Source organism: Apium graveolens, chromosome 10 (genome assembly GCF_009905375.1).
Source record: "Apium graveolens cultivar Ventura chromosome 10, ASM990537v1, whole genome shotgun sequence".
NCBI lineage: Eukaryota > Viridiplantae > Streptophyta > Magnoliopsida > Apiales > Apiaceae > Apium > Apium graveolens.
In genome coordinates this window covers 174,548,099-174,568,237 of record NC_133656.1, presented here as the reverse complement: position 1 = coordinate 174,568,237, position 20,139 = coordinate 174,548,099, and the positions used below count along the sequence as shown (strand labels likewise).

At 34.0% G+C, this 20,139-nt stretch overlaps 2 protein-coding genes across 7 annotated transcripts; one reads left to right on the top strand and one right to left on the bottom strand.

The window, feature by feature from the left end:
* Window positions 1-4,645: 4,645 nt before the first annotated feature.
* Window positions 4,646-13,025, top strand: LOC141693511 (uncharacterized). 2 transcript variants are annotated; one of them, XM_074498642.1, is made up of 12 exons: window positions 4,646-4,866; window positions 5,722-5,809; window positions 7,076-7,369; window positions 7,608-7,766; window positions 9,741-9,881; window positions 9,987-10,043; window positions 10,213-10,351; window positions 11,763-11,867; window positions 12,086-12,276; window positions 12,460-12,501; window positions 12,586-12,724; window positions 12,809-13,025. In XM_074498642.1, the coding sequence occupies exons 1-12, from the start codon at window positions 4,775-4,777 to the stop codon at window positions 12,820-12,822; spliced, it is 1,461 nt and encodes a 486-aa protein (XP_074354743.1). In that variant the 5' UTR covers window positions 4,646-4,774; the 3' UTR covers window positions 12,823-13,025. The 2 variants fall into 2 exon arrangements, with proteins under 2 accessions (XP_074354743.1, XP_074354742.1); XM_074498641.1 differs by having other exon boundaries at window positions 4,647-4,866; window positions 12,586-13,025.
* Window positions 13,026-14,593: 1,568 nt separating this feature from the next.
* LOC141690294 (putative apyrase 7) lies at window positions 14,594-19,787 on the bottom strand. Of its 5 annotated transcripts, none has more exons than XM_074495021.1 (4): window positions 19,709-19,754; window positions 19,158-19,361; window positions 16,210-18,425; window positions 14,594-15,335 (listed from the first exon to the last, which is right to left on the bottom strand). In XM_074495021.1, the coding sequence occupies exons 3-4, from the start codon at window positions 18,218-18,220 to the stop codon at window positions 14,998-15,000; spliced, it is 2,349 nt and encodes a 782-aa protein (XP_074351122.1). In that variant the 5' UTR covers window positions 18,221-18,425; window positions 19,158-19,361; window positions 19,709-19,754; the 3' UTR covers window positions 14,594-14,997. The 5 variants fall into 5 exon arrangements, with proteins under 5 accessions (XP_074351122.1, XP_074351121.1, XP_074351120.1 ...); XM_074495020.1 differs by lacking the exon at window positions 19,709-19,754 and adding an exon at window positions 19,540-19,701; XM_074495019.1 differs by lacking the exon at window positions 19,158-19,361 and having other exon boundaries at window positions 19,709-19,787.
* Window positions 19,788-20,139: the final 352 nt, after the last annotated feature.

Here is a 20,139-nt window from a genome sequence, read left to right as displayed (position 1 = left end):
TAAATATAATCCAGAACTTTTCTGCTATTTACTTTGCATTACTGTTTATATCTTTTTCTTATTTGTTAGTTGAGTTATCCTCTAGGTATTTGTTGTTATTGTCTAACAAACTAATAGGGGGAGATTGAAAGGCATATGTCATAGCCTATTTGTTTATTCGAGGATTTAACTCAACTCAAATAAGAATGTAACAAGTAAATAGTGGTTCTATCGTCAAAGAGATCTCTCAAAGTAACATATGTCAAAGGATTAAGGAACATTGTTCATCTACAGACTTGAGGAATTAATTCACTGGAAGAAGCTCAAGAAATTGATCAAGCCTCAGTGATATAAATCAAGATTGTGGATTTAATCAAGTGACAGAGATCTTGTCAGGGTATCAATTAATTACAGGGATTTAATCTGAAGAAAATCAAGTTATTAAATTCAAGACATGAAGAAACGTCACAGAAGTTAGTCATTCATGAACCAGACAGTACATCGAGTGTCAACATTGAAGTGGTGAAATTGATTCATAATTTTCAGTGATTTTCAGAAGATTGTCAGAAGAGTGGTTACTGTTCAAGAATACTATTAATTCTCTATTAATTAATTAAGTCATATAATTTAATTAAAAAAATAAATTATATCTGCAAAGATTAATTTATTGATTAATTGAATTAATTGGTTAATTAATTCTGAATTAATATTATGTATTTTCAGAATTGATTTTGAATTAATATTCAATATTAATTCAGCAAGACAAACATTTGAACTGGTATGACAATTGGATTGTCATACCGAAAGTCTTTCCAGTTCTTTTAGATTGTCTTGCCGATAGTCTTTCCAGCTCAAAGGATTGTCTTGCCGATAGTCTTGCCAGTTCATTCAATAGTCTCACCGATTGTCTTGTTAGATCAAAGGATTGTCTTGCCAGTACAATTCAATTGGATTGTTTGATTACTTATAAACAGAAGCAGATCTTTCAACAGACAACATTGAATATTTCAACCAACTCAAGAACACAGAAACAAAAAGAAAGCAGTGAACTTATTATCTTCAACTGCAATATTATAGGACATTAATTTCTAGTATTTATTGTTAAATCTAAACCACTAGAAATCCTTCTCTTGTTCTTGTGTAACTATCTAGCGGATCAAAATCCCTAGAACTTAATCTCAAATTGCCTTTAGAATTTGATCTTTTTATTTCTAAAATAGAAAAAGTTCATGTCGAATTTATTCTAGATTTGGAATAATTTATTTGAGATTAATCCCTTGTAAATGATACCGTTGTTGTAACACCCTTCAAGTTTAATAATAGTTTTATTTAACTTAAATTTTGTTTCACTTTTTTTATTCCGTATTATATTCGATTAAACGGTATAGTTTGTATTCAACCCCCATTCTACAAATATGTTGGGACCTAACAGTATGGGAAGTTGTGGGAGTATGGTAATGAACTGTTGAAAGTCATACCTGATAGCACTATCAAATTGATGACTGGAGAACATGAAGTGAGTGACGGTAGGAAGAGATTTAAGAGATTTTACATTTGTCTTGGGCCATTAAAAAGGGGATTTAGGGCTGGATGTAGGCCTCTACTAGGTTTGGATGGCTGTCACTTGAAAGGGCCATATGGGGGCCAATTACTAGTTGTCATAGGTACAGATGCCAATGATGGCATGTACCCCCTAGCTTGGGCCATAGTAGAAGCTTAAAATTCTGACAGTTGGAACTGGTTTTTGATGAATGTTAAAGAAGATTTGAATATAGAAAATGATGGAGGATGGGCATTCATATCAGATAGGCAGAAGGTAATTGCTTTAATCTTGTCTCAACTATACATGTACCATAGTCTCATTAATTATACACCTTCTAATACTATTTTGCAGGGTCAGATTAATGCACTTGAAGTTGTTTTCCCCAATGCTGAGCACAAATTTTGTGTGATGCATCTCTATAGGAACATGTGGAAAGACCACAAAGGAATTGGATTTAGAATGTTGTTGTGGTTGGCAGCTAAGGCCACCACTGACTATACTTTCAATAAACACATGGAGGAGCTAAAGAAGGTATACATAATCTATATTGTCTTTACTTTCTGCCTTATCTATAACACATCTGATATGTTGTTGACATGGGCAGCTGTCAAAAAAATGCTATGACTGGTTAGTTGAGAAACCAAGAAGCCAATGGAGTAGGAGTGCTTTCTGAACAATATGCAAGAGTGACATTTTTGTCAACAACCACTGTGAAGTATTCAACAATAGCATCACAAAGTATAGGGATATTCCTAAAATATCAATGTTGAAAGCAATTCACAAAGATGTGATGAGGAGGATACAACAAAGGAGGGACAAAATGCAAAACAGCTCTGCTCTGAACCCCATATGTCCTAATGCAATGAGGAGACTGAATAAGTAAGTACTTTTATCCTAATTACAGTGTTCTCTGTGTGTGTTTTTAAGTGACTTATATAGGTAAAATAACTATATGTATGTAGGGCAATTGACCAAAGTAAAAGATGCCATGTTTTATGGAGTGGTGGTGCAAGATACTAAGTCACCATGACAGCTGGAGGTTATGAGATGGTGGTTGACTTGGAGGCACATAAATGTGCTTGCAAGAAATGGGAATTATCAGGTATCCCATGCTATCATGCTTGTGCATGCATAACATGGAGTAAAAAAAGTTATGAACCATTTATTCATCAATGTTTTACTAAAGACCTCTTCTTGGAATGCTACAAATATATTGTTGAGCCCATCTGTGGTTAAGAGGAATGGACAGAGACCCCATATCCTAAACCTCTTCCACCAGAGGTCAAGCCTCAAACAGGTAGGCCTAAAAAGAAAAGGAGAAAAAAAATGATGTGGTTGGTGTTGATGCAACTAGGTTGAAAAGGCAAAATACAACTGTTAAGTGTACCTATTGCACTGAGTATGGACATAATACAAGAACCTGTCCAACAAAAGTAAATACCAAACCTTTTTGTCAATAATTTGGTAAACACACATGTAGTGCTAATGACTGTTTATTGATGTGTGTTAGGCTTCAGACATTGCAAAGGGATGTGAAAAGACAGTTAAGACAAGGAAGAAGTACATCCCCAAGAAGAAGGCACCAGAGGCACCCACAACTAGACAAACTGATATTCCTCCTGTGCAGAATCCTATTCCTCATGAAGCTATAAATGTTCCTCTGTGCAAGATCCAATTCTTGATAAATCAATTCCAGAAGTTGGTGGTGGATCATGTGAGGGTACCCAAGGTGGTGTATTCAAGACAAAGAAATGTCAACAAAAGTCAACAAACACTCCTCTTGGAATTCAGCCCAAGACAGTGAGCACCAGGAACAATGTCACAACCATAACCTATGAAAAATACTCAGACCAGGAGAAGAGAAATGCAGTCCAAACTTAAGGACAATCCAGTTTGGAAGATTTAGATTTGTCATGACTTCTTTACTATGAAAGTTTGTCTGTGGTTTTTTTATGCCCTTGGACTATTTATGTCTTACTTTTGGATGTAATCTGATGATTATTTATGCCTTACTTTTGGATGTAATTGGTATGTGTTAAGATAGTTGACATTATATCATGTAATGACACAAGACAATGGTTATGTCAAGGCAATGGTTTGGTATTTATCAAGGCAAGTTCATCTAGAGTACTCTTTTATCTATTTTGCATCATATTTGTGTTTGTGAGAACTTGATTACTTATGCATTTGATTTTGTATACCATTACTGTAGTGATTTCTTATTGCTCATACTGGTATATGGCTAGTGAAATGAAATGAACAATACACAAGATTTTTCAGGAAACACAACCACCACTACATTCTTTCACTTAGATTTGTTCACAATAACAATGATTTTTAGTACAAAACAAACTGATTGCATAGAAAATTAAACTAAAACACTTAAGAAAACTAAACATAGGTCTACTCCTCTACTCGTCGATTGAGTCGTAACCTTCCTCGTCCACACTGACTTGTCCTACTGACTGCAGCACCATGTTCATCATGAGAGAGAAAAGGACAAAAATTGCAATGACTGTAAATTCTTCCTTCCTCTTCAGCTTATCCAACTGAGCTTGGTCCCTTGCAACCATTCGATCCATCCTCCGCCCGAGCTTGTCAATCGCATCAACATTTCTTTGTTGCAGCTCTTCAATCACCTCTACTGCTCGAGCACTAAGTGGTGGGTCGATCCACTTGTGATACCCGCAATTATCATCTCCACATTCTCTGAACATCCTGCCTGCATTTTCTCCAAACTAAAGAGTCTTCATAACACTCATTCGGTAACAATCACACATGAGATCGAGCAAGTCTTCACCAACAGCAACATTGGAGGAGGCCATTGTGATGCTCACTTTCTAATTAAGGTTTAGAATTCGGTATATACATGTAATTGGGGCAAAAGGCGTGTATATATAACTGATCTAGCCGTTGTAATAAGGATATGACAATCATACCCCTGCAAAAAAAGACGGAGTTAGTGGAAGTTAACGGAATCACGCAAACTGTAAAAATTTTATTATTGCGGTATTTCAAGTGAGAGATAATGAAAGTTAGTATTGCAAATGGTCTCACACCCAAAATCTTCCAAGTACATAAAGTGCACTTTACTCTAAAAAAAACTCTAAATTTACAAATTAGCCCTCGTCTTCCTGACTTCTTGCTCACTCTGTTTCTTCTGACAAAAGTGTTGCGTTTTTAGGGCAATACAAACATATATGTAAAAGCAAACATTCTAATTCAATTTGTGTTATCTCCGATCTATCTAAAATGTATTTTCTACTTTTTATATTTTTAATATCTACTGCACTTTCTCCTCACCAAGCCTTCGATGTTCGCCATCATGTCGCTACTGTAACTAGGTAATTTTAATATACATACATACGTATATGTATTCACTACATTTTTTTAGTTTGTTATTCAGTGAATATTGCTTAGGAGATTTTGTTTTAATTTCGTTTCCAAGTGTATAAACTAGAATCTCGATAAATGAATATTCTCGGGACCTGACAAAATGTATTATGTAATTGAGATTGTTTAGCGTATATGCATTTTTAGTAAGTGTTTTGTATTTGTTTTAATTTCGTTGAACCTCTTGTATTAGTAGAGGTTGGAGATAAAAAGAGGTACATTATATCTATTATAATTGAGACGGACAAAGTGTCTTATGTAATCGAGATTGTTTAGCATATTTGCGCTTTACGTGTTTCGTATTTTGTTTAGAAGTATACACTAGAACCTCGATAAATGGACTGATTTTTTTATTAATTATTAGACGTTGGAGATGAAAAGAAGTACATTATATCTGTAATAATAGACACAGAAAAAGTGTATTATGTAATTGAGATTGTTTAGTATATTTGCAGTTTGAATGTTTCGTATTTTACTATCACGTTTTGCTGTTGTGTGTGTGAGGAGGTGTATAAAGTAAGTTTTATAGTCAATAGCTGTGCAGGAAATTTTAAAAGGTGTTGTAATGTTTATCGGCTTTGAATAATTGTGTTAAAGCTCTTTCCAGAAGTGAGCGTAGCTAGTTTTGAACTAGGAATCAAAGTGTTAAGGAAGGTGTTTTTGTTATGTCTAAATTTTAAGTTTGCACAATTGTGTGCTTTGAAGTGAAGCCTACTTGATTGGCGTATTATTGAGTGGATTTTTTAGCTGCGGTGTTTTTGTCTGAATTTGTGTTAATATATTTTTAATTTTTGTATTGGATGTAGGTATGATGTTGTAAAAGATATTGTAGACAAGTCATTTACGCCTTCCAGTATACCCGATCAATGTTCTCCTATCCATCTCAACCTGTTGGTAAGCTTATACTACAATTCATAATTGCTACTAAATTACTAGTAGAGGTGAATAACCTGTGGGTTCATTAGCCACATATGTGCACTTTAACTAATTTGGTGTAGTAACTGCCAACTAGGAAGCGCAGATCAGTAAAAATGACAATTACTTTGGAAGATTATTATATGTAATGTTTGAATACTGGTTTGGATACCCTGGGTTACATGCTGAATGTCCTGAGATTGACATTACTCGGGATTGTGTAAAAATTTGTTTGATATCCTCAATGATACTAAAGGATGTTTGATCAAAATGAGATAACACATTTTTTTAAAACTAAAGAATTGGGGCATGCTTCGTTTGTGTGGGATTGTTAAGAGTTTCTAGGTGTCTAAGTGTATAGTTTTTGGGGGCACTGGGTGACCGCAATCCAGTCTACACTCTACAGGTCACATGTATGGATACTAGATAGCTACTATATCCACAGTGGTCATATCTTGCAGCTTCATTTGTTGCGGAATAGAGTTCTACTGAAAAGAAATAGACCGGCATGATGCATGTGAGAAAAGTGTTTTAAAAGTAAGCAACATGAAAATTAGGGTGATGTGATCATGTGGTAACCATGTCTGCTCATCATGCTTATTAATCTTGATAAGCACTGATCCAAGCTTCAACACTAGTCAATATGAATGCATTTTCACTGTTGGATTTAGTGAGAAACAATAAGCTATACAATTATCTGTGACAACTTAGTTACCACATTTCAGTGAGCTGCTTTCAGTTTAATTCCTAGAATTTCTTAGTTTTCCTAGCTGTTTCAAGGTTCAGGATATTCTTTCAACCCCACATCTTTAGCCATTTAAAATCAGAAATATAAATATAATCTTAGAATGGAGGTTATACAAGTAAAACTAGTCATTGTTCATGAATGTTTCAAAAAAAATAAAGATCTCTGTGATGAAGAGTGATAAGAGGAGATGCGGAGGATCTAAAATATCTGAAATCGGATGGATATATGATTCATCTGAATGAAAAGAAGAAAAGAAGCTGTAAAGGAGAGAATCATGGATTTTAAAAGCTGTTCCTAAATGTGTTGCATTTCTGGTCTCTTATTACTTAAATCTTCATCTACTGATATTAATTACTATTTTGTGTATAGATTCTTATTGTTTCTAGTAGGGTTTTAATTGTGATGTCATACATTTTTTAAGATTAAGTTTACACCTGTATTATGCTTAAGGTTAACAACCGAAGCAACGGTATGCTAAAACTTTAATTGGTTCACAGGCACGACATGGAACCCGTGCTCCTACGAAGAAAAAGATGAGATCGTTAGAAGCTTTATCTGTTAAAATGGAGACTCTTGTACAAGCTGCAAAAGAACAGAAGCTATCGTTGCAGAAAATTCCATCCTGGATTTCGGGTTGGAAATCGCCCTGGAAAGGCAAGCTCAAGGGTGGAGAATTGATTAGTGAAGGAGAAACTGAACTCTATAACCTTGGGATCAGAATCAGAGAAAGTTTCGCAGAACTTTTTAGTGATGATTATCACCCAGATGTATACACAATAAAGGCAACTCAGGTAATATTTTTTAGTTATTTATTATTTGTTCATCTTTAGTACAGGGAATGTTTAGTTTCTACTTTCAATATTGCTTGAGTATTGAAACTTGTGCTCAAGGTTTGAGAAATCCTTCTGTCAAAGTCTACACATTAGGAGTTTCCTCTCTTGTGTCTATAACATTTTGAATAATCATTAGGCTGATATAATTGTTTTATATGAGTATGATCTTTAACCTATTTGGTCAATGACAATGTAGATCCCTCGAGCATCAGCTAGTGCCGTGGCATTTGGCATGGGACTTTTTAGTGGGAGAGGAAACCTTGGACCAGGACATCATCGAGCTTTTGCAATTAGCAGCGAGAGCCGTGCAAGTGATACAATGTTAAGATTTCATGATTGCTGTCAGAATTACAAGGTAAAATTGTTGATCTCTTTTTCTTTCTTCGTACCCCTCTCCGTTTAGTTTAGGTCTGAATTCTTGCACAGAAGTAGCTATATATTTCCAGGTGGCAGGCCCAGAAGATTGTTTTAGTTTCTAATAAAAAAATAGCTTGATTTGTATTTGTAATTACTTTTTTCATTACACTGGTATTTCTACCTTGTCATCATGAACTTCAGATCATTGTTTAGCATGCGCAACACATTATTAACGAGGGAGGAAGAATTTTGGTAAATTCAAGGTGCCAACTGAACCTATTTTAGTTTTAGGTGAAGCTCCTTTAGCACTCTCTCTTCCTTGATAGAAGCAAATTTGAAGTTCAGAAACAACATTAATTTTTGTAAGGAACATTGTATACTATAAAAGGGAGGCACGTCATAATTGTTTATGTGTCTAATAGACACAATGGCATTGTCTGTAAAAAATTGTAATCATGTGGGTAATTATTGGCGTGACAACACAAAGCTGGCATATATGCCACACTCTATCTATCTCTATTGTAAGCATATTGTTTGGGACAGAGTCTGGCAGTCAGATGTTTTCTTCCTCACTCTTTTCTTCGAGGCAGAAGGCTGCAAAAGAGCGGAATATGTCTTGATGTTTATAGAAGAATATAGGGAAAATGGATTTTTTCGTCACCCAATTTATCGTGTTTTTAGGAACTTACCATTCAACTATTATTTTTTTTCTTTTGCTCACTAAAGTTAGGTTCATATTTGTTTTTAGTCACTAACGTTAGGTTCGGATTTGATTATTAGCATTTTGTCAATTTTTTTGGATTATTAAAATATAGTGGTAGTCTATAATATTTTAATGATTTGATATATGTCTATATCTTTATATATAGTACTCCATATGTCCCCCAAGACGTTTACCTTGGTGATAAGAGTTTGACAAACATTTTAAGGCTCCTAAAAGATGTAGTTTCATGAATTATTTTAATTTTTATTCTTCTGAATAATAATTTAAAGTTTAAATTTCTATATATAAAAAAAATCTTAAAAATAAGTTATAAAATTATGTTTGTAAGAAAAATATCTTGTGAGAGTTGTTTGATTTAATACCAAATTTACATTATTACAACATTATTTTATTTTTGTGTTTATGTATATACTTGATTCACAATTTTATTAAAGTGGATGGGTTTATGGTTTTGATTTTGGGTCAGTAAAAGTTACATGAAGGAGTTGTGATTAGTGATTTCATTTGGTTTTTGAAAGTGTCGTTTGGTAAAATATTGATATGTAATTTTTTAATGTTTTTTAGTACTTTGTGATCAGTTTGCTAATTTGATTATATTGAATTTTTTATTTTTTTTTTATTTCCCAATAATTTTAGTATGGATTGGGATGCCTCTTCCTAATAATTTTGGTTTTGAGCTTAGTACGCCACCTAAAAAGTAAAAGACGTATATGAATTGATTTTATGCGTCTGTTTACAATGTATATACATCTGTTATGATCAGATTTTTAAAAACAATATGCGTCCTTCCTATAACATAAATATATAATTCGGACATTATACGACCCCTTCATATGCATCTAGCAAACTTATACACATATAAGTTTTCTTATAAGACACATATGATACTTTTTGTACTAGGTTATCACTATATTTTAATAATGCTATAGAAAATTGACAAAATACTAATAATCAAATCTGAACCTAACGTTAGTGACTAAAAAAAATCTGAACCTAACATTAGTGAGTAAAACAAAAAAAATTATAGTTGAGTGGTAAGTTTCTAAACACACAATAAGTTGGGTGACGGAAAAATTCATTTTCCCAAGAATATACATTGTCATTAATTTGTTAATTTGTCTTCTGTATATAACTCTAGGGCTATCCACCGCAAAAGGTGTCTGGAGAGATATTTTAACTAGACTCGAAATTTATAGTTCCCACGGGCCAGCAGTTAAAAGTTTTCTTATTTATGACCTGTGGGTGCAGGCTTTTAGAAAAAGTAGGGAACCTGGTGTTGATAAGCTTAAGAGACCTGTCCTGGATGAGATTACCAAGTCGTTAGTGTTGCGTTACGAGCTAAATTTTACAAGGCAGGATACTTCTTCTCTCTGGTTTCTTTGCAAACAGGTCACTATCATCTTCCCTTAAACCACTTGATTATAAGTTAATTTCACAATAAATCACTTACGAATATCTTCTTTTCTGATCATGTGTTGGATTAAAATGCCACAGGAAGCATCCCTTCTTAGCAAACCTGATCAAGCTTGTGCCATGTTCAGTCCTTCTGAGGTACACGATCCATGACTAGTTTTCTATGCCTCGTGTCTAGCTGTTACGTTAGTGATTGCATGGTTATTTTGAATCAGTATGATTGTTGCTTGTTACTTTTTTGGAATGCGATTTTGTTTCTTGCTAATGCTAACTGATTACATTGATTTGCATAACTTTGGATTTTTAGGTTGCTTTATTGGAGTGGACAGATGATCTGGAGTCCTTCATATTAAAGGGTTATGGTAATGCACTGAATTACAGAATGGGAGTTCCTTTACTTGAAGATGTCATTCAATCCATGGAGCAGGCCATTAAATCTAAAGAAGGTAATTTATATATCTGAAAATATTATCTGGATTTTGCTGGGTTTCGTTCGTAACTGTTAGTTTTCTAAAAGCATTTCGTTGACGTCGATTCGATAAAGGATACACGCTTTGTCACCCAAACGTTTCAGTTTTGCCATCATACCCATGTCAGAATGAGGCCACGTGGGTGTGGGGTAGGATCCAAGTTGAATCCTTCATGTTGAAATGGGACACATACCCCTCTTTTAATCAAGTCCAATATGTAACATAAGGCCATCTGATTTATATATAGCTAATCCATCTGATTTATTGGTTATAGCTGTAATAGAGAATACTTTTAAAATGTATAAAAAATAGGAATAGATAAGATTTTCTATGTTACACCTGCATGCTGAGTCCTCACATCCTTGTCCAGTTTCTGATGCATATTAAAGATTCTTCGTCTTTTTCAAAACAAAGAATCTGACACTTGGGTCCGCAACTGTGTCCAACCCTCGTACCCAATCCCGGAATATACCTTCATTATGAATGCGATGGCCAGTGAGTTTTCAAGATTTATACTCCATCTGTTCCAGAAAATAATCCAAATGGTATATATGATTGTATAGAGTTTGCAGAATATATAAAAATTTTGATAGAACACGTTCGATAATTTTATTAATAATTGAAATCAATCTTAAACTTTAGGATTTTTCCGATGTACTCTATTAGAATGTTTGTGTCTACGCTTGCAGCACACGGAGTATAAATCAAGTCAACATGGGTAAATAAAGGACAACTAACCCGCACCAAACGCAGACTATTTTTTGATTACAAATTTACTATTGTGATAAATAAATAAAAAAATTATTGTCATGATGATTTTGTTGATAAATTTATCCATTATAGGGTCCAAATCTTATCAAATTATAATAATCTGTATATATAATTGTTTTTTTGAAAAATGTAAATTTTTTATTTATTCTTACTAGTAGTATTATACTCAAATGTTTTCATCTGTACTAACTTGTTTGACACTATAGTTCAAGTTAAATTGGACAAAATGACATTAAAAACTAAGATAATGGAATGAATTCTTTTTAAATTCAATGTTTTACTACATTTACTCCCCCCCCCCTCCAAATTTAGACATATCATTATCTGTTGAAAAGTAACTTTTATCTTTGAACTCCATCACGATAGATGGATTAATTTATCATTAGGATAGATATATAAATCTTCAGGAATTTCTTTTTAACAATAGTGAAAGATGATTTGAAGAAAATTGATTACATTAGCATGACATCATATATAAATCAAGAATTGAAACTGGGTAGCTTAGATTTTAGAAAATATATGCATCTTGTTGCTAAATCTATTCATCTATAATGCGTTGTTATATAACACTTCTTGAAAGTTGTCCTATTATAATATTTGATGTTTCTTATTTTAGAAAAGCAGGCTCCTGGGAGCTATGAAAAAGCTAGGCTTCGGTTTGCTCATGCAGAGACACTGCTGCCTTTCTCATGTTTGATTGGCCTCTTCCTTGAAGGATCTGGTTAGTTAAATTACAACTTTATACTTTCTGATTGTGGGTTTAATTGAACAAAATGTAGGGGTATAATTTGAAGGGTCGATGCACAGGCAACGGATAATCTCATTATGAAAGAAATTTTGCAGTTGGACATAATTACATATCAAAAGTTATATTTACTTTTTCGACAGACTTTCTGCTCTATTTTAGTCTTTTAAGATGTTATTTGCTGAAAATTTTAGAATTTGAACAAATTCGACGAGAACAAGCCTTGCAACTCCCTCCAAAACCTCCTCAGTCGAGAAAGTGGAGAGGCAGCATAGTGGCACCTTTTGGGGGAAATAATATGCTAGTTTTGTACAGTTGTCCAGCTAACAACTCCAGCAAATACTTGGTGCAAGTCCTGCACAACGAACATCCTGTTCCTCTGCCTGTAAGTTTCTTGCTTGAAAGTGTACAAATGGGAGTAACACGCTCCTAGTTTCCAGGGTTGATTATTTTCTTTTAATTGCTTTATATATAACACATTGGTTTCCAGTTGTGTGTAAGTTCTTCGTATTTTGAAATAAATTATTCTCTTTAAGTTTGTGTTGGAATAACGTTTCATTCTGAACAGGGCTGTGACAATTCTAATATCTGTCCTTTTGAAGTTTTCAAGGTACTAATTTAAATTCCTGCTGCATTCTAAGAAGTAGAAAGTGATAGTTCTCTTATTTGACATTTTCCCGATGCCTTTCCACAGGAAAGAATAGTTGTTCCTCATTTGAAGCATGATTACAACAAAGTCTGCACTGCAATATCGGAAGAAGCATCAGAGCAGAATTTTCTGATCTTCAAGTTGAAACAGATGTTCGGTTGGCTATTCTCGCCTAAGAATAGTGGTAAACAGAACCACAAAGTTGAACTATAGTTTTTGCTAGGAGACGAGCAATATCTTACATCTATAATTTTTCTTTTCTTGCAAGGATTGTATCAGTAACTTAATGTCAGCTAGCTCACACCCTCATTCATAAAGAATACGTGTATCAAGGCAGTGGTCCTATCTATAAGCAGGAACCAGCTACTGAACACTAGTTTAAGATGCTGACAATTTCAAAAACCATGTAGTTTGGTGTAAGTTTTGCGGTCTTACCACTGGGTTATGCCCTTAAATGAAGTTCTGCATAATTTTGTATTTTATAATGTTCTTAATGCGGAACAGGAACAGGTTCATTTAACTGAAGCTATCAAGAAATGTTAATATGCTAAAACCTGTATCTGTAAGGTTAGAAAAATAAAATATAGAGAATTAGAATTTAGAAGTAGCAACAACTGTGAGCATGTTTTTCTTAGTAATAAGGTCCAGAATACGGTTCTTGCTTGTGGAACACGGTGAAAATGCGGCCAGGGATGTGAACTAAGGATGGTGCAGTACATCGCAACGATGGGTAAATAAGAACATAAGTATGAGAAGTTGCGCAAGTTGTTTTTGATGCTATGGCCCGGAGTTCGATGTTCGCTCATATAATACCGTAAAAATGTGCACAGGAAAATGATTCAAGATAATTGCAAAGAACGAAATATGAATACAAAAATGAAAAGGATCCATAAAGACAAATGATACGTTATTCAAACGAAGATATTACATATGCAAGTAGGGTCCTGAAAATAATAGCAATAAAAAATGTTTATTTAACAAAAATAAGGCTTGTACCAACTTAGACCACTTCTGCTCCAAGCCTCCAACTAGTGTGAAATCCAAGTAAAGGCTGTCTTATAAGCAGAAGGTTAACGTTTTACAGATATTAGGGCATGTTTGGGATTTTTTATAAAATATAACTTTATGAGTTATACGAACATGTAACTTATAAGTTATTTAGAATTTAGACGTTTGGACATATAAGTTCTTCTGAGTTGATAATGTGTTTGGTATATTATAACTTATAAATTATAATTTTTTTGGAAATAAAATTACAAATTACATGAATGAATAATAATTTAAATTTAAAATAAAATATTTAATAACCTTGGGATAAAATTATATAATATTGTCTCCGTCCCTTTTTAGTTGTCATATTTGCAAAAAAAACACATATTAAGAAAAAATAAATTATATAAATTGTTTTCATGTATATCATATATTATTGTATTAAACATTTAATTAGATGTGTGTATTAATTATAAAGTCAAAAATTGGGAATTGAGGGGTAGACATGGAAAAATTTGATAAAAAGTGCATTGAAATAAAAAATGTGACAACTATTTAAGAATATATTTTTTTCAAATGTGAATATTAAAAAAGGATGGAGTTAGTATATACTATTCATCTCGACCAAAAAAAATTACAGTATTGATCTGGCTAAAAATTCAAAATTAAATATAATTAGATTGATTTTGTTTGGTCGGTATAATGGTACGAAGTTAAAACAAAACTATATGATTAAAATGAGTTAAAATAAAATTAAAATCAAAAGATTACTAATCATCATATAAAAATTTTAAATAAAAAATTTATATTTTAAAATTTTCATCAAATTAAATTTGAAAAATAATCTAATATTATAAATATATTATATATCGCACAAGTTTTAATTTAATATAAATTAAACAAAAAATTAAAAAAAGAAGAATTGTACAGAAAATGAAGAATGAGAATGAGAATATTTAGATTTTCTAACATTTTCATTTAGGCTCCAAAATGATCATATGTAATTTAATAAATGAAATCGCCAAAAAGGTACCCTGAAAATGAAATGGGTTTAACAGAAATATGGACAAAAGAATGAGTGCCCAAACAGGCACTTAATATCATCAATTTGATTTAAATGGCGGTTAAAGTTGAATAATTAATGTTTATAGGTCATTGCTGACTCTGACTTAAACAAGAGACCGGAAAATAGCTTTGGAAAAGCAGCACTTATCAGTTCACCTGCCCTACAATGATTTGCCAACCCAACCTCCAGAGTAACATCAGTAATATCTGAATAGCCGGCCTCCCTTATAAAATGTAAACATATTCAACTCATTTGTTATGAATTTTACTCTGGCTGAGGATAATAGTCGACAAAATTATAACAGACTCCAAAATATGCAGCCTCAACTTGTATTCAGGGATGATTGCCAGTTTTTGCATTAAGAGCCAACCCCGGTAGATTTGGGTAATGATGGAACACATCTACGTCTTCGTCAAGTGTGCCTCAGCCAGTGAAGAACTTAAGTCTTCTCGAGATTGTGACCTCCTGCTTTGAAGTTGCATCTGACTTCTCTGTGAGGACCAGACAGAACCCATGCTACTACTGTCAATTTGCTGCATCTGACCCAAGCTACCTGAAGAAGAACTATGAACAACACTACTTGAAGATGGATGCAAGGAAGAATCATTGAGCTCAATGCCACTACTAAAATCAAGAGATGAGCCAAATGGTCTATGCCAGGAAGTTGCAACTGGACTCAATGGCAACTTGACCCTTCCATCCCCTGAATCGGCAAATTCAACATCGCCCGCAAAGGTCACTAACGAAATAGGAGTGATAAAAAATTTCATTTTACAAAAAATAAATAACATTAACAAACAGACAGGACACATATCATGCTAAATAAAATACAATGCGCCACAAAATCATGCTACACAAGTCAATTAAAGAAGAAAGTATAAAAGTTTTACAATCCATCAACAAGGGGATAGAGCAAAGGTGCAGAGGCACTGAGCAGGAAAAAATGCCTAATTGTGGTATTTAGCATCAATAGACACAGTATCATCATCTGCGTTTAATCTCAAAAGCTTAAACATTTCTTTTCGTGTAAAACCTTTTTGACTTCACTTGGTTTTAATTAATATAGTAATTCCTAATAATCCTATGACTGAAATTCAGCTTCTTTAGTAAAGAAGATGACTACACTTTTATTTACTCCGTGATTCCAGACTGCCAGTATTATAAATACAACTAACTCCATTACTGCACCTTTCTGACCCCGTTTTCATTCTTACCGCAGAACTCTCTCCAGGGACACATACTTTTTTGTAATAATAAATAAAGACTGATATGCGAACACAAGAAATTAAAAAAAAAACTTTTGGAGATACAATGGGAAGGATATCGATACTAAAAACAGATGAGGAGATTAAAATAGAAATTACCTAGTCATCCGGACATATATTTATTTTAACCGCCAGTGTATTTATAATTATAACAAATATCTAGTGCAACACTCTGTACCATAAATCTCTAAAGATAACCAACAAACCGTCTACCCCCCCCCCCCCTCCACTCACACGCACAAAAGTAGAAAGACCACCACCACCAGGTGGGAGATCTTGCATCAATAAGATAAAAAAATTATAATCTTTAAAGTTTTAAAAGTTATCTTACAGTGCAGAAGTATATACCTGAATTGATAGGGCTCCATCGCTTGAACCGGAAAGGGGATGTAATATTGAGAACGGAAGTGTTTGGGGCACTGTTATGTCTAGATAGCGGCAGATATTGCCTATGTAACATTCTTGATGTGCAATTCCCTATGTACAATAGTGCACAAACTACCAAAACCAATGAAGCAAACAGCATGATGAAAAGAACAGTTGGATTGATCTCCAACCAGGATATTTTGTAAGTGCGAATTTCGATTTTTGTTGTAAAGGCTTTTCCAGCTTCTAACAATGCCACACCGAGTGTCCAGGTAATACTTCCAGAACCAATGGTTACATTGTTATCTGTTATGTGCAGACCTTCTCTCAATAGGAACACAATGTAAGGTGCCCTGAAGCAGTATTGTTCAATAAATGGCTGAGGTGCAACACTATTCTTTGCGACATTCCAAGTCTTTTCACAGAATTTCCGACCCTTCTCCAAGACATCGTCAAGTGTAGAGTCAGAAGTCAATTCAAAAAACCTATAAACCACATAGAAGCCAGACATTCCATAAAAATGTCCATTAGGACGAGGAATATCATCTGGAAGCGCGCAAGGATTCATCTTACAATCAAGAGTTGGAGTATTTCTAGACCACTCAGACATGTTGACTGCAACATGTGCGAGTAAATTGCATTGGTCCCAATTTGGAGCGCCTATAAGTTGAACTGAACTTCCTGGTCTTCCTCCTATTCCGATTTTTCCCCTTCCATTTAAAGGACTCCCATCATCCTGGTACAAAGAAGTACACAGAGAACAGACATATTGCTCCTTGTACCCAGAATGCAAGCAAGGGTGTTCAATCACAATGTTTTCACTTGCAATATCTGCATTGGTAATATGTGGAAGTCTTTTCAAAAGATAAACAACAGACTTGTCAAAAGCATCATTCAGACCATATCCTGATAGAGAATAGGCACTTAGATGATGATTGACAGGACCAATGTTAAGCTGTAAGCTAGTCTCATTATGGATATGTTCGTTGCTCTCAAACGTAACCTGCAATGAGGAGCCACCTAAGTCAAGAGCACCATAAGTTTCTTTTTTGGGCATAGTTCCCAACACACTAAGGTGATAGTTTAAAGCTATCCATCCATAAAACGCTTCATCCATGCCACTGATAATCTTTATCCACTCTCTCTGACACATGAATGAAGAATTTTTCATAATTAACCAAGCATTGTTCAGAAGCCAGTCTGAGTCTGACCTAGGCAGTTTACGAACACCGGCTGTGGCATAAAGGAAGATAGAAGTAGACCTATGTGCATTCTGAGGGATCTGCTGCTCTGCCCATTGAAGTAGCGGTTTTATTGCTCCTGTCAAGCCCGATATATTATTGACCAATTTATCAAAACCCGGCACAGTCTCCATCCGATTATAAGCCCGCCCTGTCTGGGAATTATGAGTGCTTATAAGGCCTTCAGGCAGGGAGCTTAACAAAATTGACAGGCTACCATCATCTTTGTTGTGATTAGCAGATGCTTTGTAAACAAAAACCCGGGTCCCGGTGCTACCACAATCAAGAATAACATAGAACTTGGGTGATCCCTTAGACCAGTTGAAATAAAGGAACTGTAATGTAAAAACAAGAAACGCAAACAACAGTAAGCAGAGAAAAACTAAAATTACTAGTGCCCATTTCTTTCTTATACATGGGCTTCCTGTTGATGTCTTTTCCTTTGAAAAGCTGGCCCCACCTTTTGCTCTCTGCACCAAAAGAGATTTTTCTTGTGTAGACCTCCTTTCCGTTCCAATGTTTATAGTTCCTTCTTCAGGATCAACTTGGCTATAAGTAGAGAAATCTTGCAGAGACGATGCTCGTCTTAATAAATTCTTTTTCCTAGATCTTGAAGACCCAATGCCATGCCCAGATTCATCTACTGGAACCGGAGGCAATCCAGATGATGTATATTGACTGGAAGAAGACTTTACAACTGATAAACGACTTGCAGCAGCAGACAGAATTTCTCCAAGTCGACTGAACACCATATTTGCAGATACTTACAACCAAGGAGTGAGGCAATACTTTATCCTAGGAGTTGGAATACAAAATACGTAAAGAACAATAATTCCATTTATTATGAGAGAATCGGGTTCAGAAGCAAAGAACCAGACAATTTAGCTTTATGCGCATACATATCAACATGCATGTCAAAAAGTTGAGCAATGAGCCATGTAGGCTGAAGTCTGGACCCTGCAGTGCAGATATCTTGTCACGGTAAGCAAGAGACGGAGAACTTAGAAGAGACCAAAGACCAAATTTATTGATGACTTAACTAGGCATAACTCAAACAACACAAGAAAAAAAGGCAATACATAATATATTGCTTAATCGGCAATGATCAGTCAATTCTACACTTGAACCTTTTTTGCAAAACTATCAGTCTATCATAAATTAAGAACTATTCTACAAGTTCAGGTCGGTGAATTGTTGACCTGAAACATGAGATTGATAATTGAACATTTAACATTACGAAGTCTATTGAATATTAGTGGTTTTCAGGCTTCAATCTAAAATTTATATTTGAATCAGATACTTCTATATATACTCATCAGGTTGTAAAAGTTAAAAAATCGGCTGTACTCTCTCCAATTTCCTATTACTTCTTTAGGTACTCGTCCGAGTTGATTGATTTTCACAAAACAACGTAACAGTCTACCGAGAACTACTTATAGATAAGAACTCCTAGTTCTGCATAATTTTGTCTCCGTAATATTCTGATTTTAATCTAAAGCATAATTTGTTTTAGTTTTACAATATTATATTTTACTAAAATAAGTCTTGCAATACACATTTGACATTTCATAAAACTAAATAATTAGGTTGTTACTAACGAAATGACTATTCACTGTATCCTTGATCACAGTCATATCTTTCTCTCTATTCTATCATTCCAACTTTAAGGCATTAGATTGCACACAAAACCTCATCGTCACGAGTCACTTGAGTCCAGACCACCACAAACTCAAACCTCACGCCTCCTTACCAAAAATTCGCCAGCACTCTCATAGAAACCACTTCATAACACTTACACAGATCATTTCAATCCATACTCAAACATCCGCTCTTAAAACACAAACTCAATTCAAGCAATTCGATTGCGATGAACTCGAAATTTCACAGCATCTCCTAAACACAATACACAAACTACTAAATCCTCTACAATAAAATTAGATAATAACAATACTTAACACTATTGGATCTCAAATTAAGTGCATCTAAATTTAAAATCTAATAAATCAACTATTAAATCAAACATAATCTATACATACATGTTTGTATAATGAACAAAAAAACAAACACTTACAGTGAATCAAATGAGAGATGTACAGCACAATTTGAAGATCGTGATGAATGTAATTGAATAACATTTAACTGGTATTCTCAAATTTTAATTCATACGTATGTATATGATATAACGATATATAAATGCGCATATAAATCACAGAAGCTGCAAATATGGTGTATTTTCGTACCTTGCAATTTTGCTTTCTTCTGCAATACTATACAGTAACTATAGGCTGTGGTAATCCGGCGTCGTTTTCAACTGAGCTGCATTTGCAAATAATTTATAAAATTAATTAACAAAATTTTGAAATTTCTGTTCAAAAAAAACCAAAATTTTGAAATTCTTTGGATTACTTTATATTTGTACTTAAATAAAGTAAATGGAACAACATTATTACTATCTTGCCGATGAAATCCTAACAAAAAGGTAAATCAATTTTGGGAATTTTCCATCAAGCATTTGTCAAAAATATTTATAAAATAATAACAATAGCAACTAGATTAGGCCAACTAGATTCTGAAAAATTAGAGAAGATCCTTCCATCACAAAATATAATGAAAAATAAAGTTTCCATAATCTCCTGTAGGATTAGTCTCATACTTTACTTTATTTCATTGG